At 60.0% G+C, this 19,498-nt stretch overlaps 3 protein-coding genes across 14 annotated transcripts; 1 reads left to right on the forward strand and 2 right to left on the reverse strand.

Annotated features, from left to right (window-relative positions):
• Window positions 1-4,642: 4,642 nt before the first annotated feature.
• NDUFV1 (NADH:ubiquinone oxidoreductase core subunit V1) lies at window positions 4,643-10,485 on the forward strand. The gene is made up of 10 exons (XM_005598348.4): window positions 4,643-5,356; window positions 6,442-6,524; window positions 6,598-6,768; window positions 7,517-7,700; window positions 8,308-8,497; window positions 8,914-9,126; window positions 9,311-9,477; window positions 9,783-9,864; window positions 10,080-10,225; window positions 10,328-10,485. The coding sequence occupies exons 1-10, from the start codon at window positions 5,285-5,287 to the stop codon at window positions 10,412-10,414; spliced, it is 1,395 nt and encodes a 464-aa protein (XP_005598405.1). The 5' UTR covers window positions 4,643-5,284; the 3' UTR covers window positions 10,415-10,485.
• Window positions 10,486-10,825: 340 nt separating this feature from the next.
• DOC2G (double C2 domain gamma) lies at window positions 10,826-15,792 on the reverse strand. Of its 12 annotated transcripts, none has more exons than XM_070230111.1 (13): window positions 15,590-15,792; window positions 14,766-14,818; window positions 14,453-14,659; window positions 14,245-14,351; window positions 14,040-14,119; window positions 13,892-13,963; window positions 13,567-13,676; window positions 13,353-13,488; window positions 13,168-13,221; window positions 11,668-11,825; window positions 11,509-11,590; window positions 11,227-11,323; window positions 10,826-11,149 (listed from the first exon to the last, which is right to left on the reverse strand). In XM_070230111.1, exons 3-13 carry the CDS (start codon window positions 14,506-14,508, stop codon window positions 11,019-11,021), a joined length of 1,083 nt encoding a protein of 360 aa, XP_070086212.1. In that variant the 5' UTR covers window positions 14,509-14,659; window positions 14,766-14,818; window positions 15,590-15,792; the 3' UTR covers window positions 10,826-11,018. The 12 variants fall into 12 exon arrangements, with proteins under 12 accessions (XP_070086212.1, XP_070086217.1, XP_070086210.1 ...); XM_070230116.1 differs by having other exon boundaries at window positions 11,227-11,307; window positions 15,590-15,751; XM_070230109.1 differs by having other exon boundaries at window positions 14,245-14,659; window positions 15,590-15,782.
• A 963-nt stretch (window positions 15,793-16,755) lies between these two features.
• NUDT8 (nudix hydrolase 8) lies at window positions 16,756-18,691 on the reverse strand. Its single transcript, XM_023654582.2, has 4 exons — window positions 18,336-18,691; window positions 17,541-17,673; window positions 17,159-17,236; window positions 16,756-17,066 (listed from the first exon to the last, which is right to left on the reverse strand). Exons 1-4 carry the CDS (start codon window positions 18,527-18,529, stop codon window positions 16,839-16,841), a joined length of 633 nt encoding a protein of 210 aa, XP_023510350.1. The 5' UTR covers window positions 18,530-18,691; the 3' UTR covers window positions 16,756-16,838.
• Window positions 18,692-19,498: the final 807 nt, after the last annotated feature.

The raw sequence follows: 19,498 nt of genomic DNA on the forward strand, positions 1-19,498 counted from the left end.
TATGATCATCCACATAGAAAGTAGAAAAGCTTAGGGGCTGGCCTGGTGGCATAGTGGTTAAGTTTGCACGCTCCACTTCAGCAGCCCGGGATTCATGGGTTCAGATCCCAGGCGCGCACCCAGTATGGCTCGTCAGGCCATGCTGTGGCAGTGTCCCACATAGAATAGAGGAAAATTGGCATAGATGTTAGCTCAGTGACAATCTCCCTCAAGTAAAAAGAGGAAGATCGGCAACAGATGTTAGCTCAGGGCCAGTCTTCCTCACAAATAAATAAACAAAAGCTTCAATGGACCAACTTTTGTGACAGGGGAGTCCATGAAAGGATCCAGATAATCAATAAAGGCAAACCGATAGTGTTCTATTCATAAACAGTAACCAATCAGAAAATGTAACCAGAACACAGATCACAAAAACATCACTTAAAATTCCTATATTTAGGGGGCCAGCCTGGTGGCGCAGCAGTTGGGTTCGCACGTTCCACTTCTCGGCAGCCCAGGGTTCGCCGGTTCGGATCCCGGGTGTGGACATGGCACCGCTTGGCAAGAGCCATGCCATGGTGGGTGTCCCACATATAGAGTAGAGGAAGATGGGCACAGATGTTAGCTCAGGGCCAGTCTTCCTCAGCAAAAAGAGGAGGACTGGCAGTAGTTAGCTCAGGGCTAATCTTCCTCAGAAAAAAAAAAAAATTGCTATATTTAAAAACGTGCAGATTTTTTTTTTTTAAAGATTTTATTTTTTCCTTTTTCTCCCCAAAGCCCCCCGGTACATAGTTGTATCTTCTTCGTTGTGGGTCCTTCTAGTTGTGGCATGTGGGACGCTGCCTCAGCGTGGTTCGATGAGCAGTGCCATGTCCGCGCCCAGGATTCGAACCAACGAAACACTGGGCCGCCTGCAGCGGAGTGCGCGAACTTAACCACTCGGCCACGGGGCCAGCCCCCAGATTTTTTTTTTAAGAAAAAAATTCTAAATGTTTAGTGAAGGACCTAAAAGATCTGAAAAAATGAGGAGTGACATCATTCCTGGGGTGGGAAGATTCAGTATTGTAAAGATGTGGGCCTTTTCCAAATTCATCTGTAATTCAGTGCACTGAGTGAACACTCTTTGGGCATTACCGTGTGTGTGGCACTGCTCTGTTACTTTTCTCAACAACCCTGACAGACAAAACTCCTTTTGGGTATGTGTTATCCTAATTTCCCACTAGAGGAAACTGAGGCACCGGTCATAAGATCATCGAGGTAATAAGTGATGGAAGCAGGATTTTGAATCCAGTTGCTTCACCTTGAAGCTTTGGTATTACCTGTAGATATGCATGTTTCTAAATCTATTTGTGTCAACACAAATCTCAAAAACACAGAGCTGAATGAACAAAAGGCAAGCTGAGGGTCAGGACCGGTGGCACAGTGGTTAAGTCTGCACGCTGTGCTTCAGGTGGCCCGGGGTTCATGGGTTCGGATCCCAGGCGCAGACCTAGTGCTGCCCGTCAAGCTGTGCTGTGGCAGCATGCCACATAAAATAGAGGAAGATTGGCACAGATGTTAGCTCAGCGACAATCTTCCTCAAGCAAAAAGAAGATTGGCAAAGATGTTAGCTCAGGGTGAATCTTCCTCACAAAAGAAAAAAAAAAAAGCAAGCTGAAGAATCGTGTTACAGCAAGAAACCGTTACCACAAATAAAAAGCACCAAATGCTCATATTTTTCTGGGGGTAAGCACATGTACAAGTAAAGGTAAAAAACGGATTGGAAGATAATAGCGGATTCAATAGCATTTGGCTCTGGGGCAGAGGCACTTTAGATTTTCTGTTAAGGCCTAAATTTTTAAGGATCCGTCTATTCGTATGCTACTGTGAAATGTTTTTGAATCACCTAGAAAACAGAGTGGAAACCAAAAAGCAAAAATGACAATGGAGATTAAGTCGGGGCAGTGAAAACATGTTACTACTTTCTTGTTGCTTTTTTGTGTCTCTTACATCTCTAGCAAAGGAAAAACATTGATGTTGTTTCATTTTCCAAATATAAAATTAGGTTCCCATAGTGAGTAAGCACCTCCCTTGAGAAGCTCTGTGCTGGGGGGTCCGGGAAGAGAGAAGATCCCATCATGCTGTAGTCACACTGCACCTGTGGCAATAGTTACTCAAGCTTCCTGGGGAGGCGACATCCCAGGGGCTCCTCAGGAGGAGGAAGATGAGTTGTCCCAGGCAAACCCAGCTTGTGTGGTGAGGAGGATCAGAATTGCCCACCCCAAAATGTGTCTCTTTGCCTTGATTATTAATTACGGACAAAAGACTCTGAAAGAAACTTTCGCCTTCCCCCTAACCACCTAAAAGAATTTAAGACAGAAGGCCTGTTCCAGGAAGGAGCTGATACCATGAGCTCACTATAGCATAATACAAACTGGGTCTGGTAGACAGGAGGATCCTTGCTAAGCCCATTTTTATCAAAGTTCTCAGTCTCTCTCTCCCTTTCTTTCTGTCTCTCCTCACATGGTCTATAGATGGCCCAGCAAACATTGGTTTAGCAAACATTTGCTTTTCCATCTCCATGGAAATTGCCTTCCTCCCCTTCGAAGCCTTAAACCACTGCCCCCAACATCCTCCTTTGTCTTTAGCTGAAGATGGTATTTAAGGCAGTGGCTTCAGCCGTTTGGACGAGTTACTCAGTATTCCTGGGTTTCTCCCGTGTATACATGTTATTAAACTGGTTTGATTTTCTCCTGTTATTCTGTTTCATGTCAATTTAATTCTTAGACAAGCCAGAAGGACCTAGAGGGTAGAGGAATGGTTCTCCCTCCACTTCAGGGGGCAGAGCCGTCTGTGCAGGACCTTGAGTGCCAGGTCAGGGGGCTCCGGCTTTGTCCTGAGGACTCTAGGGAACCACAAAGGGTCTTATGCAGGGGAGGGGGTAAAATAGATCTGAGCTTTACAACAATCCCACTTGTTCCACGTGCAAAGAAAGGACTGGAGGGGCCAAGAATCAGGCTGGGAGACCTCAAGGAGGCTTTGCAAACTTCCAGGTGAAAGCTGACAGATCGTGGGTATGGGGCGGGGCCTGAGGGCACAGGAACAGGAACTGTTCAAAAAAGCTCGGGTTGGCAGGACTCAATGGATGTGGGGACAGCGAGGCTTCTGGCCTGGAGGCTGTTGGGGGAGGCAGGTGCAGACGGTGGCGCAGAATGGGACAGGTGCGGAGGGAGAGGTGAGAGCCAGGGCCTGTGACACCTTGGAGGAGCGCTTCCTGGGAGGTGACACTGAGGAGCCTGGCAAGTAGGTGCTCCAGAGGGGTGGGGACTGAGTGGGGGATGCAGAAGACGTCAGGCCGAGTTCTGGCAGCTGTGCCATCCTGGGCAGGCCACTCAGTGTTGCTCATACACTCTGTCCTCTTCTGAAAACAGGGGCTCATCACTCCCACGCCCTGGGTTGTGGGAAGATTAAGGGGATAACACATGGCAAGTGCCTGGCACAGAGCCTGGGCTGGATGAACAGGAGGTCCTGCTCCTCACTCTCCATTTCCCATCACCCCACGCCCAGCCTTCCCCCATCCGCAGCATCCCCAGGCTGCCTGCTCCCCACAGCCTGCTGTTCCCTTGACCTAGTTAGGGAGGGAAGAGTTAGGAATCTACCCTCTGGCTCCATCCTGCCCCACTTCTCCTGCCCCAGAAGGAGAGATCCGTGGACTCAGGTCTGAGCCCCGGATTAGCTGTGTAATCTCCAGCTCTGCCTGGGCAATCTCTTTCCCTGCCCAGGAGAGGGGCCTGAGGCTGGGAGCCAGGACTGCTAGGCCCTGGGCCTGGTACTGCCCTACCCATCTGTGAGACCTCAGACAAGGTGCCAATGCTCTTGGCACCTCTTTTGGGAACACCACTGACATCCCGCAATGACTGTCACATGTATGTCAGTCGTTCTGTGGGTCTGCTGTGTGCGGGGCACTTTGGGAAGGAAGAAAGGCCTGGGTCTGATTCCAGTTCCACCACTCAGCAGCTTCATGCCCACTGACAAGAGATGAAACGCCATGGGTCTCCATTTTTTTCATGTATATAACGGAGTTAACACTATCCAGGACTGCTGCTAGGAGCATATGAGAAAATAAGGGCAAATGAGTTTCGTAAATAGCACATTTCGAGAGAGAAAAGAAATGATGGTTACAGGACAAGAGAATAGAAGAACTCGGAAGAGAAAGTCAGAAAGATACCTTATCATGGGACCGGCGCAAGGTCTCAGGGCCAAGGAGTTCCAGAGGACTGAAAAAGACAAGAGTGAATCAGGCTTCCAGGACTTCACCAGGAGCCAAAGGACAGATGGCCTCAGGTCAGGGGAGCAGCCGCACAGGGGAGACAGCCACACTAACGTCCTAAAGCCCAGAGAGGAAGCGGTCGTGGGGGGGAGGGGGCGTGATGTGGCCTGGGCCTGATGACCCTGCGGGGGAGGGGCGGACTCCTTAAATGCCAGGCCAGGGCCTGCTTGTGAAGGCAGTAGGGGCCACTCCTGGATTTTGAGCAGGAGCTCCAAGTGCAGGACTCTCCTGACGGAGGCTAAGGAGGGCACGGCTTGGAGAGCTTAGCAGCACACGCAAGAGCATGTGCTATCCACTGACCATCTCCACCCCCTCGGCCTTACCCCCACTTAGGACTCTAGACACACCTCCTCCGGGAAGACCTCTACCAACAACCTAGCCTGCCCCTGGAGCTGCCTCTGCTCTCTCTTGCTAATGGGCAATCTTCCCGAGCCCAGGGGGCCCCGAGGTGGGGGAAATGACAGTCTGGGAGGGCTTGGACCAGGACAGAATAACTACAACACAGTCAAGGGGATCGGACTGTAACTGGCCTGATTTCTCCTCCCCCCTGCAATACACTTGTGCATACAGTAGGTACACACTAAATGCGAAACCTATAGAAAGTGGAAACACTAGAACCCTGCAGAAGGGACACGCGAAGTTTGTTTACTTGGGGTTTGAAAGGCGGGGGCTCCGCAGGCGAACAGAAAGAAGCCGAGCCAGCAAGCAAAGGAGTAAGCGCTAGCCCCGCGGAGGGAGGGAGGCAAACCGAAGGTCGGCGAGACTACATCTCCCAGCAGCCTCAGCGCCAGAGAGTCCACTTCCGGCCTCTCCGCCCTCCTGGGAGGAGGCGGGGCCGAGGGCGGGGCGAGAGAGGCGCAGGGAAGCTTGGGCGCGCCGCCAGCGCCAAAGCGCGTGACGTTCTTCCTGTGCGCCGCCTAGCGTCTGAGTCGCGCCGGTTCCTGAGCGTCAGAGCCGTGAAGGTGACAGCGGGAGGTGACTGGGCTCGCCCCCGCGATGCTGGCGGCACGACGGCTGCTCGGCGGGTCGCTCCCCGCGCGGGTGTCTGTGCGTTTCAGCAGCGACACGGTGAGGCCCGGCTCAGGCTAGGGGTGTTGGCGGGCCGGGGCTCGCTGCTGCGCCTCTGCGCGCGCTGTCCTTCGGTCAGTAGTGCCTTCTGGAGCGCCCGCCTCATCTCCCCAGCCCGGCGGGAAGGTGGTCGCTCCGGCCTGGGAGTAGACGAGGAACGAGTCCCGACGGGAAGCTGACGCCCCCCCAGCCCTCCGGCTCCTTGGCTTCCCTTAATTTAACAGCCCCGCTGCCGAACGGGGAGGTTTGCAGGTGGCAAAGCGTCCTTGTCTCATTCCTCCCGTGCCACAGCTTTGTAGTGCCTGAGGCAGTCGTTGCCCCATTTTACAGATGCACAAAACAGCTTTGGAGAGGGATGTGCACCGCCTGACTGACTCCCCGTCCAGCGCTCTGCTCCCTGCAGTGGCTTTTAAGTGGATGGGAGCCTGGAACCAGGTCCCCTTAGCCCTCTCCTGGGGCGCTGGCCACTGGGTCATGTGGAATTCCGGGCTCCACCTCTCCTCATCAGTTTTATCCCAAGTGGCTCTCCCTCCATCACCTTTGTGTCCCAGCCCCAGTGAGGCGTTTCTTTCCCATCAGTAAATGTATTTTGCCTCCAGCAGAGTTAGTAATATAAGGCCCTGGCCTAACCAGATTTTGGTCCAGCAGGACAGCCAGACAGATAAATGGCCATGACATCTCTCTGGGTTCAGGGAGGTAGTATGGTCCTGTGATTCAGGTGCGGGCCTTGGCCAGGGACAGACCTGAGCTCGGATTCCATCTGCTGCTTTTGGCTGCACGCCCTTCCATAAGTTCATTTTGCTCTGAGCCTCAGTTTCCTCCACTGTAAAATGGGGGAAATCATCCCCGTTTCAGGGTTATGAGGTTTTGGATGTAAAATGCTTAGCCTAGTGCCTGCTAACCAGGAAGTGCTTACTAAGTGGCGGTGGTACCTGTGCTGATATGAAAGGTTCTGAGGTTTAGGCCTGTACTGTCTCCCCAGCCCAGCCCCTTCTAATCAGGGGGACCCAAGAGTCGTTAGCTTCTGGCCTGGCCCTTCATGGCCTCAGAGCTTTGTTGGGCCTTCTGACCCTCTGTGTCCCCAGACAGCACCCAAGAAAACCTCATTTGGCTCGCTGAAGGATGAAGACCGCATCTTCACCAACCTGTATGGCCGCCATGACTGGAGGTGAGACTGTGCCCTTAGCCTGATGGCTCCTGGGGCAGGGCCGCCCCTTCACTGCCTTCCCCACTCTGTCCAGGCTGAAAGGTGCCCAGAGCCGAGGTGACTGGTACAAGACAAAGGAGATCCTGTTGAAGGGGCCTGACTGGATCCTGGGTGAGGTCAAGACGTCGGGCCTGCGGGGCCGTGGAGGCGCTGGCTTCCCCACTGGCCTCAAGTGGAGCTTCATGAATAAGCCCTCCGATGGCAGGTGTGTGTAGGGAGGCAGAGATGGGGTTGCAGGAGAGCCTTTGGGGTGGCTGGAGCTTGCCTCGGCCTTTGCTCTTTCCTTGGAAACTAAGAGTGAAGGAAGTGGTAAGATGTTACCAGAGCTTAAGTAGATGGGACTCACTTCTCTCTGGTCTTCCTCAGGAGAGATTTGAGGGGTAGCAGAATCAACACAAGATTTTGACTCAGGCAGACTTAAGTCATTCCTAGCTTTGCTTTCTACTAATCATACCTTTGGGCAGTCTCCTGACCTTTTTGAACCTCAGTTCTTTTGGGGTTTTTTTTGTACATGGATATAATATTGTGCAGGAATTAAAGAGAGAATGTTTGTACAGCTTTTGGCCTGCACATTGGTTGGCACATAGAAAGCAAATTATAAACGTTAGCTACTTTGCCTCCTTTTGGCCCCAGAGATGTGGCGGAGGTTCAGGAAGGCTCTTTGTGAGCAAGAGCAGAGTCTGGGCTCTCGGGAAAGCGCAAGGAGAGATGTTTGGACTGAGCAGAACAAAGACCTTTCCTGTGGTCATAGCCACGCAAAGATGGAATAGGCAGTGAGCTCTCTGTCATTGGTGGTGAGCAAGCAGAGCCCCTGGGAACATGTTGGGAGGGCAGAGAGAGATTGGCTGTCAGAGGAGACATCTTTGAGGCTTCCCTGGGTGAAGTGGGGCGGCATGTGGTTGAAGGGCCAGCCCTGGTGGCCCCGTAGCCTGACTGACTTGCTGGCCCCACAGGCCCAAGTATCTGGTGGTGAACGCGGATGAGGGGGAGCCAGGCACCTGCAAGGACCGGGAGATCATGCGCCATGATCCCCACAAGCTGGTGGAAGGCTGCCTGGTTGGGGGTCGGGCCATGGGCGCCCGTGCCGCCTACATCTACATCCGCGGGGAGTTCTACAATGAGGCCTCCAATCTGCAGGTGGGCAGGGGAGGCACGTCAACGGGGGGAGGTACTCGGTGTGCACTACACGCCCGCTTACCTGCATCGCAGTTCTGGCATTTGAGCACCTGATCTGTCTGGGGTCAGACTGGGAGAATGGTGACCCCTCCTGCATGTGTGGTGAACAGGATGTGGCCCCCAGAGCCTCCCTCTCTGGGCTCCTCCTGGCTACTCCAGAGCCTCAGCTTGGGAGGCCTTCCAGGACTCCAGGGTTCCTGGGTGGGATTGCGCCAGGGAACTCACACTCGGGCATTTTTCCTGCAAAAGGGTCAAGAGGTCATTTTAGGAGTTCTCAGCTCGGTGACGCCTGCAGCAATTGGTTCTGGGCCAGAGTCTCACACCTTTCCAGTAGGCTCCTCAACAGCAGCAATGAGGGGTATGGGAATAGCACCTGGCACATAGGAGCATTACGTATAAGTGTTATTATTATTACGTGTATTTAAAAAATCTATAGGGTCTTTTCTTCTACTATAGAAGCAGTATTTGGGGCCATCCTGGTGATGGGCTCACTGAGCCTAGACCTCTCCCTCCAAAACGCAGTGTCCCTGGGCTCTCAGGATGGTGCCCTCATCCCCCTGTCCCACAGGTGGCCATCCGAGAGGCTTACGAGGCTGGTCTCATTGGCAAGAACGCCTGCGGCTCCGGCTACGATTTTGATGTGTTCGTGGTGCGCGGGGCTGGGGCCTACATCTGCGGAGAGGAGACGGCGCTCATCGAGTCCATTGAGGGCAAGCAGGGCAAGCCCCGCCTGAAGCCACCCTTCCCTGCAGACGTGGGTGAGTCCTGGCCTGATGCTGACCCTTGTCCTGTGGAGTCCGGGATCTGGCTTCAGGTCCCCATTGGTTGTTCTTAGGGAATTTCTGAGTTCCTTCTGGACTGGGGGCCAGACACAGAGAGTGGGGCGGTAACAACAGAGAGACTCCACCAGTGCCACCTTACAGTCCCTCATCCAGCCTCTGCGCCAACCTCAGACACCCAGGTTCCTTCCAGGAGCTAGAGGCAGGGTGGTGCACAAGGCAGTGCAGCTCCTGCTGGAGTTTGGGGTCCACTGGGCGGTGAGAATGATAAAGAGGTGAAAGGGGGGCTCTGCTACAGGAGCAAGACCCTGGGACGACCCCACTCCCGGGAAAACTGCCCCAACCTGTCCCCACCCCTTGGCTGCCACTGGTCTCTTGTCTCATTTCCCCCACAGGAGTGTTTGGCTGCCCCACAACTGTGGCCAATGTGGAGACAGTGGCTGTGTCCCCGACCATTTGCCGCCGCGGGGGTGCCTGGTTTGCCAGCTTTGGCCGCGAGCGCAACTCGGGCACCAAACTGTTCAACATCTCTGGCCACGTCAACCACCCTTGCACTGTGGAGGAGGAGATGTCTGTGCCGCTGAAGGAACTGATTGAAAAGCATGCCGGTGAGGCCTGGGGCCAGCCGGGTGGGGGACGGGGCAGCGTGTCCGTGAAGAAAGCCAGGAGTGGGAGGGCCTCAGGAGCCGGGGCTGGGGTGGGCGCTGACAGAGGTCGTGGGCTCAGGACTAGGCAGGTGTGCGAGCCCCAGCCCTGACCATCCGTCCTTTTGGGGACTGATTGGGGTCCCAGGAGGTGTCACCGGTGGCTGGGACAACCTCCTTGCTGTGATCCCTGGCGGCTCGTCCACCCCACTGATCCCCAAGTCCGTGTGTGAGACAGTGCTGATGGATTTCGATGCGCTGGTGCAGGCACAGAGCGGCCTCGGCACGGCCGCCGTGATCGTCATGGACCGCTCGGTAAGGGCTGGGACACACCCCCGCCCGGGCCCTGCATTATGCCAGCCTGGTTAGCACCCCTTCCTGGGCTTCTGAGAACTCCTGCCAGCTCTCGGGTCCCAGTTCCTGCAGCCTGAGTTACAGTGAGGTGGGAGAGGAGGGGAGCAAGGCTGCAATCGGTGGGAATGCCCGTGGGGTCTGGGCCGTGCAGGACCCCGGGGAGGATGGTGGAGGTGGCCAGGATGCCACTGGAATCAGGAGGATGTGCTGCTGGAGGGCTGAGGCTCAGGCCTTGGGGGGCTGCTTACTGTCCCTTGTTACCCCAGACAGATATTGTGAAAGCCATCGCCCGCCTCATTGAGTTCTACAAGCACGAGAGCTGTGGCCAGTGCACCCCATGCCGCGAGGGTGAGCACCCTGGGCCGGGGGGTGGCTTTCTCTGTGACTCACCCTGGGCCCAGGTCGGACACAGGACAAGGGACCCTGGATAAATAGCTACTGCCTCCCAGCCTGCCATGGCTTCTCTTAGCCCACCCCGCGTGGGGCAGGCACCCCTCAAGTGCTGCCCTCCACACCCTGCCTGGGGGAGACCGTCAGGCCCTGTCTTGCCACCACGGCTGCAGGTGTGGACTGGATGAACAAGGTGATGGCCCGCTTTGTGAGGGGGGACGCCCGGCCAGCCGAGATCGACTCCCTCTGGGAGATCAGCAAGCAGATAGAGGGCCACACCATTTGTGCCCTGGGCGACGGGGCCGCCTGGCCCGTGCAGGTACCCGCTGCCCTGCTGTGTGCCGCTTGGGTGGGGGCGCTGGGAGCCCAGGGCGTTGGGGGATTTTCAGACCCCGCTTCACACAGTGCCTCCCACCCCCAGGGCCTGATCCGTCACTTCCGGCCAGAGCTCGAGGAGCGGATGCATCGGTTTGCCCAGCAGCACCAGGCCAGGCAAGCTGCCTCCTGAGCCCGCCACCCTGGGCTGGCATCTGTCTGTCCAAGAGTTGGACAATAAAGCAAATGCTGCCTGCTCTTCCATCGCAGCTTCTCTGTGGCCTTGTCCTCACCCTGCCACCCGCAGCCACAACTCAGGGAGGCCTGTTTGCCAGACAGAGCTGGGGGCTTGGAGGGGTAGGTCAGCTCAAGGTCATGTTGTGAATCCGCACCGTGGCCTCCTGTGGGCCAGCCTGTCCTAGACCATCCCGAGCAGCCATCCCTCACTGCAGGAAGCAGGGGCAGGCAAGCCGGCTTTCCCTGGTGCGGTGAGGGGAAAGCTGTGGCCTAGGGTCCAGGCCTGAGGTCCTGGAGAGTGGAGCAAGGAGAACGGGGCGCAGTCTTCCCTGCAAGGCGAGGGGCTGGGAAAGCACAGGCTCTCTGGTCTGGTTCAGAGGAGAGGTTTATTCTTGATTCATGATCCGACAGTGGGGTGAATTTGAAGGAAGGGAAGGGAGGAAACAATCTGACTAGGGACTGGGCACGGTGGGTGAGGCAGCCCCAGGTCCTCCCAGCTCCGTGGAGACATCCGTGGGTCAGTTTGAGTGAGGGGCGGTGAGCAGAGCTGGGCACCCCTGCTAGTCGCTGAGCTGGAAGGGTGCACCATCGAGCGGGTGCCACAGCTCCAGCCGGCGGTCACTGTGGCCCAGGCACTCACTCCAGTGCTGCTGGCCCTCGCCACTGGCCCGGCTACTCAGCTGCACCCCGCCTGGGTTGGGAGATGGGTCAGGAGCCATGTGGGAGCCCACTAGGCCCCCACCCCAGCTCCCCTGCATTCCCACTCACCGATGAAGTCGTCCGCCGTGCCCAGGTCATAGTCCCACACAGACACCAGCAGCGTCTTCTGGGCCAGCTCCTCCCTTGGGCCTGCGTAGAAGAATTCCTGTGGGGGGGCCGGGGGCACAAAGGTAGGAAGGAGGTGGCCTCGGGTTCTTCAGAGCTTCAGAAACAGGCTCAGGCAGGTGAGTGGCTCAGGTTAACTGGGACCTCCACTTTCTGCCTGAGCCAGGACGCTGACCTCTGCCACCCCCGAGAGGCCAGGACGGCCTCCAGCTGGCGCTGTCCTACCTCATTGAACTCGGGGTTCAGGGTCTTCCTCCGAACGCTGGTCTTGTATTTAGATTTTTTGCCCACGTTTGGATGCAGGAAACTGATTGGGGAGGATGGGGTTGTGTTAGATGTGGCTCTGGAGAGGTGGGCCCCCTCTGCCCACCTGTCTGCACTCACAGGCGGACGAAGGGGTCCGAGTAGCCGTTGGCATCCATGGGGGCAAGGTGGGCACAGCGCAGCACGCCCACCAGCAGGCCACCCCGCTGAGAGCTGTAGCACAGTGACAGCAGGATGCGCCCACGTTCCTCCTCGGCCACCTCTGCCTCCACCTCCTCCTGCAGGGGTAGGTGGGGGTCAGGCCTGGTGTGGCCCAAAGCCCCCCACCCAGGCGTGTCAGCCCGGATGGGAGAACTCAGACTGGCTGCAAAGAAATCAGGGGTCAACGATTTCTTTTCATGATTCAATTTCCAAAATCAGTCACTGGCCTAGTGCCCTGGAAGAGAACTTACAGGTCAGCTGTACCCTCCAGCGCCTGAGAAGGGGAGGGGCTTGCCCAGGCCACGTGACTGGTCAGTTCGGTGCATCTTTGTCATGGAGGGGAAGGGATGCGATGTCTCTTGAGTGCCACAGATGTGCCATGAGCTTCCTAAGTGGCCTCGCACCGAGTGCCTACAACCACCCTCCGGCAAGGCAAGCCCCCGTGACAGAAGCAGCTCTAAGAGGCTGTGCTCTCCCCAGGGACGTGTGGGTCTCTTCAGCTACAAAACCACCCTGTCACCCCCTGTCCCCCAGGGACCAGATTCTGAATGTCCTCTGCCATGCTTGGTCCTGGTGCTTCCGAAAGGATTCGGAGGACGCCTGGGAAGAACGTGCTGCTCCCACACTTAATGGAGGATGGGATTCGGTTGGCAGGGAGCCCAGCCCCCTCGCTCGCAGCCAGTTCTCAGTGAGGGAGGGCCCCGTGAGTGACCACTGTGCACCCTGGTGCTGCGGCATCTGGGGTCTGGACAGGAAGTGGCTGTCGCAGGGTGCCGGCCCCACCTCGCTGGAACTTGCCTGGCCTTGGCTAACTGGCAGCTGCACCAACTTGTGGCTCCACCAGGGGGCAGGGCAGCAGCACTGGCCCTTCTGTCCAAGAGGAGCCACCACGTTGCGGATGCCACGTCCCTGCCGGGCCCCAGGGGTTCTGGCCAGGTCTCTGGTCTCCCCTGGGGCCCCCTGTAGTCACCTTCGCTGCCTCCTGACAAGGGCCTGGCTAGGGCTACCTGCCCCTGGGGCTGACCTAGCAGCCAGGGAGCCCCACCCCTGTGCGTTGTCTCCTGGACCTTGACCTGCCCTCCCAGGTGGGGCCACAGACAAACGCCCCCAGTTTCGGCCTCTGCCTCATGGTGGCTTGCACCTCTGCCCACTGAGGGCTTTGCTGTCCCAGGGCTCCACAGCAAGTCTGGGCTGCCCTGGCAGGGGAGTCACCCTCTCCAACCAGCCACTGGGAACTGGCTGTTCCCCAGGGCTATGAGCGCTCACAAGGCCTATGAGGGAAATGGCCGCCGTTTCTCCAAGCCCACGTGGGCCTGAACCCCTACCCAGCCCACCCTTGTCCCTGCCTAACCCACTCCAGCCTGGACCACCCCAGGCCTGCCCACCTCCATCCCTGCTGGGTCCCACTGTCCTACCCACCTCCTCATACAGGGACATGCCACGGGCCGTGTCCAGGCTCTTGGGCCTCTTGGTCTGAAAAAACAGAGAGCCCAGTCACCCTGGTTGGACATTGCCTAGGCCCCCTCCCTGCCCCTCCCCTCTCCAGCTCCCCCTTCATATGGTCCCCGGCCCCCAGAGTCCCACCCCGGCGCCGCCCCACTCACCAGCCTCCGCTTCTCCAGGCACACATCGAAGCTGCGGGCTCGGTTGGGCACCAGCTTCCTCAGGGGCACCCGGAGCTCCCCCAGGGGAGGCGCCCGCCGCCGTCGCCGCAGCCGGGGGTCCTCACACACGCACAGCCTGGTGGCCACGCACGTCAGACCTGGCCAGGCAAGCCCCCCTCCACCCTGCCCTCTGGAGGCCCAGCCCGATGCTCACCGCAGGGTCTTGCGCCCGGCATCCTGGCGGGTGAAGCCGTGATAGGTGAGTGTCTCCTCCCAGACAGGGCCCCTGGTGCCCCGAACCGTGCGTGTCCGCAGCTGGCTGGCCTGGGGGCCAGGCAGGTGGGTCAGGGCCTCCTCGGGCCCCAGGGACCCACGCTGGCCCGCCTCCCTGATAGGGCCCCCAGTTGCACATCCCAGCAATGGGGAGCTCCATGCCTGACGTCTGGGCCTTGATGGGGAGGAGCAGGGCAGGGCCAGGTGGGTGCTCCACGCTGGTGTGTGGCCCGGGGACAGCGGCAGGGGCTGGGGCTCGCTCTCACCTTGCTGGTCCCCGGAAGGAGGTTGGCTTTGACGTAGGTGTCCACAGAGCCTGAGGCCGGTGGCTTGAGGCCCTGAGAACAGACAGTGGATGTGCGGCAGGCCTGTGTCCCAGGCCCATGGGCCAGGGACCCCTGCCCCCATCCTCACCTTGGCACGATGAGCCGTGCAGTGCAGGGCGCTGTTGTCCGCATCAAAAAGCAGCGTGAACTCGAGGGTGCCCAGGACAGCTAAGGGCAGGTGGCAGGCAGGGTCAGCTCCTCCCTCGCCCCCCATGACACCATGCCTCCTGCCCTGCCCTCCCCGGTGGTTGGGCTGGGCCCAGGTGTCCCCCTTGTCTCCCGCCGCTACTCACTGCTGTCGTCTGAGTCTCCCTCTGGCTCTGGATCGGGCTGTGGCTGAGGTGCAGAGCGGAGGGCGGGGGTCACTGCAGGGCGCGGGCCTGGGGCGCGCAGGGTGGGCCTCGAGAAGGGGTAGAAGTGCGGGAAGAAGTCAGAGATGAGGTGGATGGGCTGGATGGGACCCGGGCTCACGTCGATGGCCATGTGCTCCTGCATGCTCACCCGCTGTGGCCGCCCCCTGCTCGCTGCCGCCGTGCCCGCCATGGGGGCTCAGACATGGGGACAGGGACTCAGAGAAGCCCCCGCAGAGTAGAGATGAGGGGCACGCACCAGGCCAGTGAGACAGGATGAAGGAGCACCACTGAGGGCGCCGACAGCAGGCAGTGGGGGGCGGGGGGGCGGGGGCTGGTCCTGGTTGGCAGCTGGGACCTGAGGACAGAGTGCAGGGTCAAGGTGGGTGGGTGGGGGAGAAGTAGGGGCCCCAGCCTGGAGGGGGACCCAGTGTGCTGGCGGTCAGGCCCGCTGGGCTGCTTACCCTATGAGAGCTCCTCCAGCTGCTCTGGTTCACTGCTGGCACCAGCTGCGCGCCTGCCAGAGGCAGCCGTGTAAGCAAGGCTGGGGGGGCGGGTGGGCAGGAGTGTGGGGGGGGCAGGAATGGGGGGGGCTCGTAACTGAACTCCAGAGCTCAGGAGACCGCCACCTCCCTGCCCTCAACCCCGAGGCTCCCTTCCCTACTGTGGGGGCCCAGCCTCCCTTGGCTCCCCTCCCCATTCACACACCATCAGACAGAGTTATTTTTACCACTGTCATGTGGCCCTGCTCCCAAGTGAGGAGGCTGGAGGGCCAGAGGTGACACAAGGGGTGTGAGGGGCAATGGGAGGGGTGTGTGGGGAGGAAGCAGGAGGTGAGCCGGAAGGGGTGCAGTGGAGGGAGCATGTGGGGAGGTGTGTGAGAAGGGGGAGGGGTGCGGGGGCACTTTGGGAGGTGTGGGGGAGGCGCATGGGAAGGTGAGATGGGAGTGCTTGCGTGTGGGGGGCACCTAGGAGGATGGGGGTACCTGGTAGGAGGGGGGCCCCCAGGAGGAGGGGGAGGTGTCTGGGCGGACAGGGCGCACCCAGGGAGGAGGGCATCTGCAAGCTGGTCCTCTTGCAGTAGCCAGCTCAAGCTTTTTAAACACGAATCCCCTCACCCCCCTCCCCTTCTCCTGGCTTGGAATGAGGTCCCCACCTCACAGCGGCCCCCTGCGTGGTGGGCCTCCTTCCCCCTCCACATTGCTCTTGGCTCCCTTGCACACCCATGTGCTGCTCCTTCTGCCCCACTGCCTCCTCTGCCCTTTGACCTGGCCCCGCTCCAGCTCACCTTTGGTGTCAAGGCCACTCCCTGCAGGGGAACTTGGCTGGTTTTTACCAGGTCAGCCTTCCCTTCCCTCTCTTCCCAGTGGTCCTTTGGGCCACCCTTTCTGTACTCTCAGTCCAGGAGGTTCACACTCCTCCCTAGGCCGGTGCGCCAGGCCCTGCCATCAACAAATTCCAAATCCAGCAGGCCATGTGGCAATCCCAGGGAAGGCCATGTGACACAAGGGAGGCAGATAAAGTGCAATTCTGGGTGAGACTGGCTGAGAAAAGTCAGCTCTGTTGTCTGTTGATGGGACGCCAGTCCCGTGCCAACCTAGAGCTGTTGCCCTCTCCTCACCTCTCATCCCTGTGGAGTAGAGAATGCTTCTGAGAGTGAGGCCAACACAGTGGGATCACAGAAAGAGAAAGAGTGCCCCTGAGCCCCTGGATCCAGCCATGCCTGAAGCTAGTTTATCTCTAGAGTTTTTGTAACCACCATTCCTCTTTTGGCAAAGTCAGCTTGGGGGTGGAGTTTTCTTTCACTCGTCCTGGCTAATACTGTTCAAGAAGTCTTCCCAGATCACCATGTCAAGGTCAGACCGCTCACCCTTTCAACTCTCTCTCTCAGAACCCTGGTCTACATAGTTGATGTATAGTCCCACTGTTATCTGTGATTAATGAATGTGCAATCACACGATTATCTGTGTGAGCTGCTCTAAGGTCTCCCCCCGACTGAACCTCCCGGCAGAGGGCAGGACAGCAACTGGCCGGTCTGCAGATGTGGTTCCAGCACCGCACCTGACACTGGTAGGAGCGAGGCCGCAGGGTCAGCAGGCATGGAGGGGGAGTAGGAGGCGTGGGCTGACACTTATCCAGCGTGGCGGCTGAGAGCTCTGGACTCAGAGCGGGCTGGGTTCAAACCCCTTCTTGGGGTGACCTCAGGCAAGGTATCTGTCCTCCAGAAGCCCGTCTCACCAGGCAGGGACAGCGCTGGCCTCACCTGATGGGGCTGTGGTGAGGGTGAAGAGAGAAATGACACCCGGTACCTGGCATACAGTAAGCATCACAGTGAGTGCCCACGGCTGAGGGTAATAGTGCGATTGGCCAGAGGCACTGCAGCCAGGAGGCCACCTGTCTGGTGGGGTCTGCCAAAGCCAGGGGCCCAGGGCAGAAGACACAGTTGCCACAGAGTGGTGTAAAGGCTCTTTATTCAATCCTGAGGTGGAGCTGGCCTGGCAGGGCGAAGGCAGGGGCTGGCTGCTGAGGGCCGGGCCTCAGCCCCTGGGCAGCTCAGGGCTGGCCAGGCGGGGCTGGTAGGCGCCAGGTGCCAGCAGCTGCAGGGTGAACTCGGTGATGACAGCCGTGAGCCCCCAGACACGGTGTGGCCCATGAAGGAAGACGGGCAGCGTGTATCGGAAGCAGCCGCCCTGGCAGAAGTGGGTGTAGCCCTGATTCTGTGCCTGCAGCAGATGGGCCAGGGGCAGTGCAAACACCTCGTCCACCTGCGGGCAGGAGGCAGCGGGAGGGTGACAGAGGACTGGCCGCTGCAGCCCCCCAGCATCGGGACCCCCCGGTCCCAGCCTCCCCCGCTCACCTCCTCGCGGTTGGGCCTGAGGTTCTGGGGATCCAGTGGGCCCACGCTGGCAAGCACCGGCACCACGGGGGCCTTCCCCTGGGGCGGGAGGACAGGCAGTCAGGGGAGGCATGACCTCGGTGGGGCTGCGGAGGGCAGCCTGCGAGGAAGACCCACTGTGCCATCCGGGGGCCACCTACACCCTGGACCTGAGCCTCCGGACCCGCTGTGAAAGGGGATAAAAGACCCCTGGCCATCCCCGAGGGGTTGTGTGGGGATGAAATAGGACTGCCAGGTAGGGGTCTGGCGTGCTCCTCCACACCCTATGCCTGCGGGAGACCCTGAGGTCCCAGCTCCTGGCTGGGTAAGGGCTGGCGGTGGCCTCAGGGCCTGGCGGGCTCACCCGGTCGTGCACTGGCTGCAGGATGCCCCATACATGCTCCTCAGGCACAGCCAGGCCCAGCTCCTCGCGGGTCTCCCTCAGGGCGGTGTGTACCACGTCCTGGTCAGCGGGGTCACACTTGCCGCCTGGGAAACTGAACAGGCACAGGGAGTGTGGTCCTTGGGGTGTCGCGGCCATGGAGGGGTGGGGGTGTTGGCTGGGGAAGAGGGCCGTGACCCCCCTAGGCAACGTCTGCCTCTGTGGGGCCTGGGGCAGGCCTCGTGCCCTCTGGAGGCTCAGTTAACTTCCTGAGCAATGGGGGTAATGGGGAGAGTCCCTGGGGGTCTAGCAGGGGAGGCAAGAAGGGCCTGGGGCTCAGACCCCCAAATTCTGCCTAGGGTGGCCCCAGTGGTGCCGACGTTGACTCTAGGGTGTTCTCAATTCCCGCCGGGGGCAGGGCCAGGACGGGAAACCGGGCAGCCCGGCCCGCTCGCTTCCTCGGCTCGGGAACTCGAATGTCCCTATAATCGCCGGCAGGGGGCGGGGTCCTGCCTTTTTAGAGATGGGGACACAGCTCAGAGAGATGTCCCGGCCCGAGGTGGTGCGGCACCCGGACAGGAGCACCCGGGGCTCGAGGCTCTGGGCGGAGGCGCGCCGGTCGCCGACTCCCCGCCGCAGCCCGCGGGCGGACGGGCTCTCGCCAGACCCATTCTCCAGAGGCGGAAACCGAGGCTCGGGGAGGCTAAGTGCCTTGCCCTCGGTCCCCGCGGTCTCCGGGAGCCTCCTAGAAGGGAGAGGAGCTCCCGGCCGGTGTACCTGACATCACCCTTGTGCCTCCCGGCCAGGCGGCTGGACCGCAGAGTGTAGAGCAGCGCCGGGACCCCGCGCACCGAGCACAGCGGCACGAGCACCGCGGCCGCAGCGGGCCGCGCGCGGAGCCGAGCCGTGGCCCCCGCCAGCAGCCGCCGGCAGCGCCGCTCGCCCTCCGCCGACAGGCAGTCGGGCAGCATGTCCCGCCGGACGCGGCCGGGACACCTAGGGCGCGGAACCGGGCGCGGGAAGGGGCGGGGCGGCGCGAACGATCCCCGGCCTCTCGGGCCCCCGGGCGGGCTGCGGGAGGAGTCGGCGGGAACGCCCCGCCCCTCCAGCTTCGAAACTCACCGACGAGGGGCGGGGCCTGTAAAGGGGGCGGGACCTCCGTGGGGCGGGGGCGGGACCCTCCGCGGGGCGGGGCGGGGCCGGAAGGGGCGGGGCCCGGTAGCCTGGGCTTCCGGCCGGGGGCGGAGCTGGGTGCAAGGTCGGCTGAGCGTGTCCCAGAACGCGTGCAGCAGTTCGGCTGGGTCCTGGCCTGGCCGCCTTGCCCCGGCCCTTGTGACTGTGGGGTTTGGGAGTCAGGGTGTCTGGCTGTTGAGGCCCCGCGTCCCTTCGCGCCCGCGTGTGTCCGTCGCCCTCCTAGGGGCCCTCACCAAGTGCTCAGGATGCGCAGAGTGGCGTTTAGGGCGCCGTGGGGCGCCCCTCCAGGAGGCAGAGGGCGTCAGGGCCGCTGGGGGAGAACCGGCCCGGCCTCCCTCCGAGCCCGTTCCCCCGGTTCCGCGGGGTGTCGCGCGCCGCCCTCCCACTCCCGGGGCCCGACTCCAGCACCTTTGCCCTGCTTTGCCTCCGCCGGAGCTCGTCTCCCTCCCCCTGCCCTGCAATCTCTGCTCTGTAGGTGTTGGTTTAAGTGTCGCTTTCTCTTCATCGCAGTCTCACATCTCTCCCCCACCCCCACTTTGGCCTCTCGTGGTTCTGCATCCCTCCGAGGACCAGACCAGACGAGCCCAGCCTTGCGCACCGCACCTAGACGGCAGGTGTCGGCCATGCCTTGCTGTGTAACTGTGAACAGGTCCCGGTGCCTCTCTGAGCCGGTTTTGGCCCTCATCCGGCCACACAGGGCAGGGCGCAGGAACCCCAGCCTCCCTCTCAGCCCTGCCACTCGGCTA

The sequence above is a fragment of the Equus caballus genome, chromosome 12 (genome assembly GCF_041296265.1).
Source record: "Equus caballus isolate H_3958 breed thoroughbred chromosome 12, TB-T2T, whole genome shotgun sequence".
NCBI classification, from domain to species: Eukaryota; Metazoa; Chordata; class Mammalia; order Perissodactyla; family Equidae; genus Equus; species Equus caballus.